General features: G+C 39.4%; 1 protein-coding gene across 1 annotated transcript; it reads right to left on the bottom strand.

The window, feature by feature from the left end:
• Nucleotides 1-2532: 2532 nt before the first annotated feature.
• On the bottom strand, nucleotides 2533-6035 carry fis1 (fission, mitochondrial 1). Its single transcript, XM_021615040.2, has 5 exons — nucleotides 5908-6035; nucleotides 5134-5266; nucleotides 4853-4929; nucleotides 4547-4652; nucleotides 2533-3555 (listed from the first exon to the last, which is right to left on the bottom strand). The coding sequence occupies exons 1-5, from the start codon at nucleotides 5950-5952 to the stop codon at nucleotides 3449-3451; spliced, it is 468 nt and encodes a 155-aa protein (XP_021470715.1). The 5' UTR covers nucleotides 5953-6035; the 3' UTR covers nucleotides 2533-3448.
• Nucleotides 6036-6881: the final 846 nt, after the last annotated feature.

Here is a 6881-nt window from a genome sequence, read left to right on the forward strand (position 1 = left end):
CTACACATACTGAGAAAGAGAGAACTGTTAGAGAGAACTGTTATGCTCCATCTATCTGATTGTGTCTAGTCAAGAAGAATACGACGTTGCTGCCGCCTTTAGCATTCTATATACTGAACAGCTATCACTAACCACAATTTGGATGAGGACTTCTACTTCAATGAGTCGGAAGCAAAATGCATATTGTTTATCGTGGATCAGGCCCAAATCAATGACACTTGAAGAAGTAGGAGACGTCGCTATAGAGGCCGGCGAGTGAGGGATACCTGACGAGACGACATCGGAGGGGATAAATCGACTACCCACTGTTCTATTGGCGAAAGTGGAATCACTGGAGAATAAACTGGATCAGCTCCATTGTCGACTATCCTATCAACATGATCTGAAGAACTGTAATATCTAATTTCGTAGCTGAACAAGGACATGATACATATACACTGAGTATACCAAACCTTATGAACACCTGCTCTTTTCATGAATCCAGTTGAAAGCTATGATCCCTTATTGCTGTCACTTGTTAAATCCACTTCAATCCATGTAGATGATGGGGGAGACAGGTTGAAGAAGAATTTTTAAGCCTTGAGACATGAATTATGTGTGTGCGCCATTCAGAGGGTAAATGGGCAAGAACTTTTTTTTTTAAGTGCCTTTGAAAGAGGTATGGTAGTAGGTGCCAATGCTGCTGGATTTTTCACACTCAACAGTTTACCGTGTGTATCAAGAATGGTCCACCACCCAAAGGACATCCAACCAACTTGACACAACTGTGGGAAGCATTGGAGTCAACATGGTCCAGCATTCCTGTGGAACACTTTCGACACCTTGTAGAGTCCATGCCTTGACAAATTGAGGCTGTTCTGAGGGCAAAAGCGAGGGTTGCAACTCATGTTTGGAAGGTGTTCCTAATGTTTTGTACACTCTGTATGTACACACACTACGCTGACACAAGCCCACACACATATACATTACATAAGCACACAGATATAACACACACGCACCCGTACCGACGCCACACGTTGACAAACACACACATGCTGCTGTTTACAATTCGATAATGGAAAAATTGCCATTTTCAATTACTCCTCAATAAATTGAAAAGTAGAAGCTATTTATTTAAAAAGTTCTAAAAATGTAGATATTTTTTATTCATATCACTTCCTGAATTGACTGCCTTGAAGAGCCCAATTCTGCTCTTCACAGGCAGGTGCCAGTGATCTGAGAAATTAATCTGATATAATGAACAATGCATAATCTAAGCTGGGTTTCCGGTCTGAAATGGACAGCTAAATGCCTTTGAGTAATTTGGTTAGAAAATGCTTATATTAGCACCCGGGGGCAGTGGTTAATCTATCAAAACCAAATTGTGGATAACAGTCTCCTTGTCCATAGATTTCCACTATTTTCTTTTTTTTTTACCAATCAGACCAATAATTGGGGAAAAGATAAGAATTGGGATGCCTGTGTAAACGCAGCCAAATATACACATTTGTAATTTGGCTGAACTACCCCCTTAATGCACTGTCCTTCCCTGAGAAGTGCTTGTCCTTTTTTCCCTGGCCTCATTACACCAACCCAAATGTTAATTATTGTGCCCGATGCTTTGTCATGGTGAGTTTCAGTCATGGCCAAAGAGTTAATTAGTAGCTAGCTAACATTACTGGCGGCTTCTAAAGATAAAGAATACATAAAAACCAAGAATCCTTATTCCTTCCTGTTGTAAAAATATGGCCCCAGTGAGTGAACTGAAGACTTTCTGGCGTCACACTGTGCGCATTTGACACCAAACGGAATTAGGCCAGTGAACAGCCTGGCACGTTTTTTTTTTTGTCCGACTGAAACTACAGTATGTGACTGCATCATTATACTGTAATGATAAGAGAAAAACATGCAGATCAATACAGGTACTAAATATAGTGTACAAAACAGGAACACATTCCTAATATTGAGTTGCACCCCCTTTTGCCCTCAGAACAACCTCAATTCATCAGTGCATGGAGGTGTCAAAAGCATTCCACAGGGATGCTGGCCAATGTTAAATCCAATTCTTCTCACAGTTGTGTCAAGTTGGCTGGATGTCCTTTGGGTGGTGGACCAACCCAGCAGCGTTGCAGTTCTTGACACACTCAAACGTTTGCGCTTGGCCCGTTCAAAGGCACGTAAATCTTTTGTCTTGCCCACTCACACCCTGATACCTACACAATCGATGTCTCAAGGTTTAAAAATCCGTCTTCAACCTGTCTCCTCCCCCTCATCTACACAGATTGACGTGGATGTAACAGGTGACATCAATAAGGGATCATAGCTTTCAGCTGGATTCACCTGGTCAGTCTCATGGAAAGAGCAGCTCTGCCAAAATTGTTCACTCATGACATTTATTCATTTCACAATTAAAAACCACAAAGCATCGGTCCTACAGTGATACTCAAATGTGTGGTTTGCTAACACTGAAAATCTGCAAGGCTTGGGGACAATGATGATCTTAATAGCTCCAATAGTGCCTTCCAGACACATACATTAAGAAACCATACACAATTATTTAAAATGTTTTTATTTACAAGCAAAACTGGAGAAAAAAAAATGTAATCGCTGAAACGTCTTTATTTTGATACATAAAACAAAATCTGTTAGTATTATGCCATTATGATAACTTGAGTAAATGGGGTTATATTATGGATAAATAATGTTATCTTTTACATGTTTTCTTGCAGCTACACTGTCAATTAAAGACAAATGAAAGCCCTTTCCCCGAGGGCTGTTTTACTCTCGTGCACTGTCGTGGTATTCATCTTTACCCAATCTCTAAGAAAAGATGCCCCCTGTGGACAACATGAGTGATTCGCATCACAGCTGCCTAATTCTTACCAACTACACACTTACCAGCTTGGACACTACACCACAACACTTACCTCTAAACATAAGACACTTCCCTAAATACCAATGCTTTCTCTGTCTAAATTAATAAAGACAACAATAATTGAAGTTAAATTGCACTTATATAAAGAAATTAATTAAAGTCCACCACATGCTTAGATGCTAACTCAGTGGCTGCTCAGGGCGCATGCTAACATACTGAGGTCAGTAAGTCAAGCGATGCCATTCAGTAACGTGTTCCATCACACTTATTTATAATGTATAATATGGAAGACAAAGTGCCACATTAAACCACTATGAATATACACATGTCAAATTCACTGGAATCAAAACCTGTTTAAAATATGAAGACAATTTAAGTGAATCTAAGGCTATTTTCAGAAATCAATCCCCAAACATTGTTCCATGGACAATATGAGTGAAAAGATTTGGGAGATCCACGGGTGTTCTTCTCATCTTGGGGAACGGCAGCCATTTCCAACTTGAGTTTGAATTTGTTATGGGGAGAAGTTTGAGGAGTGCATGTCAGTCTTTCTTTGAAGTGTGTTAGCAAAACTAAGGCCCTCCCCACTCCATATTAGGACCTTGGACCATGACCCTTGGACACAGCCAATCCGATGAGGCCTGCTAATCCAGCCACGCCCAGGCCGATTCCTCCGACAATTGCCATGCCAACCAAACCATCTGTGTAGAAAAAAAGTGTCGTCAAAACATGAACATTGCCCTTATTACTTATACCTATTCAGCTTCTACCCATCCTGTGTCGTGGTAATTTCCTGTATTACTAAACATCGAGAGAGCAAACCACACACAAGTCAGAGTTATATTATAAAGTCCATCTTTAATTATATGAGCTTCACCATAGCCCTGTGACTCTCAGATCAATTCAGTGTCTATAAATTAATTATCTGAGAGTCCTTACAAAACAGTTCTTAGTATAATTTATAGCCAAGACACACCCATCTCAACTCACATGACGAAACACAGATCTTAGGAACATTACAAAGGAAGACTTTACTTGAGAGAGGAGTATCCCATAGCCAGACAGCATTAGCTATAAATTATCATTCAGTTTGCTCTCTTAAGACGAGGTTTTACTTCTCGTTCTTGGTACAACATATTACCAAACCATTACCTCACCCAATGGCATATATCAATTGTCAATTGTAGATACTCCCATCTCAAATACAACCCCTCCTGGACAAGCTCACAGAGACAGTGAGCCTCTAGGTCATATACTAGATCAAGATAAGGGCAACCTCAGAGGGGACATACAATAGTTACAGACACATTCCCATAAGAAGACAAGCCTGCATTCTGTCCTCCTCCCCTTCTGATATTCTTCATAGCATCACATGGTTTAACAGATACATTGACATATGAAGACAAGCCTGACCACTCCCCTTCTCTGGGCCCCTAGTGACTAAGCCCTAGCAGAGAAGGGATAACTTCAAACTGCCAACAGTATTATCCAAAAGAAGACATCCTAATGACAAATATCTCACATAAGCATTATTATGTAAATAAAACATCTTATTTTTGAATGTTACCGAACTAATTCTGATTCAGCCACGACACCTGTCCTGCCTGATCAGTGATCAGAGAGGAAAGAATAGGAGAACATTACACAAATTAGACCCAGCATTGATAGGTGTTCCTTGGCCTCCCCACTCACCTTTCTTTAGAGCCTTGTCTATTAGCTTCTCCAGCTCCAAGGCCTGGTTGTTGCCCGGTTCATTCTTCAGGAGAGTGCGGATATACTTCAGACCTTTCTCATAATCCTGTGATGATAAAAAATATATACATATATGGAGCGATAAAGAGATATGGAGCAATAAAGAGAGATAGTGAGAGGTGCTATGATATCTTCCGCAATTAACTCAAGAGATGGGAGACGGAGTCATCTATTTCATTAAAATAAGTTATCTAGTGAGCTATGTCTTATAACCTATGGGTAATATAGTAGTACAATGAACATCACCTTCAGTCTGTAGTTGGCCACAGCTAGGTAGAACAGGAAGTCTCTGGCATCGTCCTTTGATCCCTTGTTAACCAGCTCTATAAAACAAATTGAGCAACAGTACCGGAAACATTATTATAGGCAGGTTAAGTAGGCCAATGCATATTGCATTGCACTATGTCTGCATTTCATTCAAATAAGTTGGAAATCCAATCACTCATATTCATAGCTATTTAGAGAGACATTTGTAAGGATATCTTACTGACAGTCTTCTGAGTACACAAATACTGTTGGCTACCCACCTTCCAACAAAACAATTCCTTTCTTAATGTCGTCAGAATACTTGCTCCGGATCAGACACCATGCATATTCAAACTTGGTCTCCTTTGACACACCCCCCTTCACCAACTCAGCATTGTACTTCTTCTCAAATTTCTGGACGGCCAAAACAGAACAAATATGGGTACCTTCATTGGTTTCAGACACTGACTGGCAAGGGTGATATGTTAGGCCAGGGTGTTGATAGTCTTTATGTTGAATTTACAGAAGGCAGTGACAGTAAACACTCAATTGCTGTGTTACATTTCAAGACTTGCTGCATTCATGTCATAACGAAACACTTTTTTTAATGATGTGGACAGTGCAGTAGCTACAGTAATGTAGTCTCATAATGCGTCATGGTAATGCATGTTGTGTAAAAGCCAACTCACATGGCACAGTAGCAGACAACATCAATACAATATGATACACCTAATGTACTCAACAATTGGCTTTTAAACTTTTCATTGGATTGAAAAATCCATCAAAAGGCTTCATACATATCTGTATACTGTGTAGTTGGGGGAAAAATAACATACCAGAACGCAGCTGGTGTAAGTGATGATGTGTAAGGAATGACACAGCTAGCTACTAGCAATATGGCTAACGTTAGCTAGCATATGTTTCACTTCTACAGCTACACTGTTGTAAACGTTTGATCAACTATTAACGACTGTAGCTGGGTATTTAGACACCATATTGTCTACATAAAATACAGCTATGTTCTAAATCATGACAATAATAAAACGTAAACTTACCGAAAGGTCTTCTGGAGCTACCAAATCGCTCACAACAGCCTCCATGTTTGCAGAAGTAACAGATAGAAACGCCCACTTTTACCACGTGACAAGCTCGATCAGTTTCCACTGGATACCACAGCCACAAAGTCAAAATTGGCTATATCAATTCAATTCATTAAAACATGTTTTTTTTTATTTGTGGCTGTGGTAAAGTTAAAGTCATAATTTTCGATGTTTCCAATTAAACACGTTTTTGCTACATCAATGCGAATACAAGAATAATAATGATACAAATAAAAAACAAAGGTTTTATTGTCACTTACACATGACGCTACAAAAACGTTAAAATCATATGGTTTTATTTAATGCAAACAGACAATGGAGTGTATTGGAACATTTGACTCGTAGCCTGAAGAGTCAAACTAAACGTACTGTCCGTGGGCGTGGTGTAACGTTTGGCCAGAGGAAGGAGTGTGTAGCCAGCCAGTCAAATATTTTCTTTCTTCTGAATAAAAAAACGTTTTTCATTCTACGTTTTGAAGCTCCACAATGCCACTACAGAACACATTTCCCCTTTTGTACTTTAACTATTATCGTTACAACACTGTATATAGACATAATATGACATTTTAAATGTCTCTATTCCTTTGGAACTTTTTACTGTAAAAAAAATGTATTGTTTATTTCACTTTTGTTTATTATCTATTTCACTTACTTTGGAAATGTAAACATGTGTTTCCCATGCCAATAAAGCCCTTTGAATTGAGAGAGCGAGACAGAGACAGACAGACAGACAGACAGACAGACAGACAGACAGACAGACAGACAGACAGACAGACAGACAGACAGACAGACAGACAGACAGACAGACATGGTTAGACTGGTTATTATAGATCATGGTTATAGACAGGTCAATATGTTTAGTTTCACCAGTCTCACAAGTAATTTAGAAGGTATGATTTAGAGGGCTACAGGGCTAGTATCTCACCATG

This window comes from Oncorhynchus mykiss, chromosome 9 (genome assembly GCF_013265735.2).
Source record: "Oncorhynchus mykiss isolate Arlee chromosome 9, USDA_OmykA_1.1, whole genome shotgun sequence".
In the NCBI taxonomy this organism is placed as follows: Eukaryota; Metazoa; Chordata; class Actinopteri; order Salmoniformes; family Salmonidae; genus Oncorhynchus; species Oncorhynchus mykiss.

Excerpts from the sequence above, each read along its gene's own strand:
- fis1 (XM_021615040.2), bottom strand. The coding sequence starts at position 5,952 with ATGGAGGCTGTTGTGAGCGATTTGGTAGCTCCAGAAGACCTTTCG. Across the intron at positions 5,267-5,907 it reads TAGCTCCAGAAGACCTTTCG|AAATTTGAGAAGAAGTACAA; the intron begins GTAAGTTTACGT and ends TTGGCCGTCCAG. Across the intron at positions 3,556-4,546 it reads AGACAAGGCTCTAAAGAAAG|ATGGTTTGGTTGGCATGGCA; the intron begins GTGAGTGGGGAG and ends TTTTCTACACAG.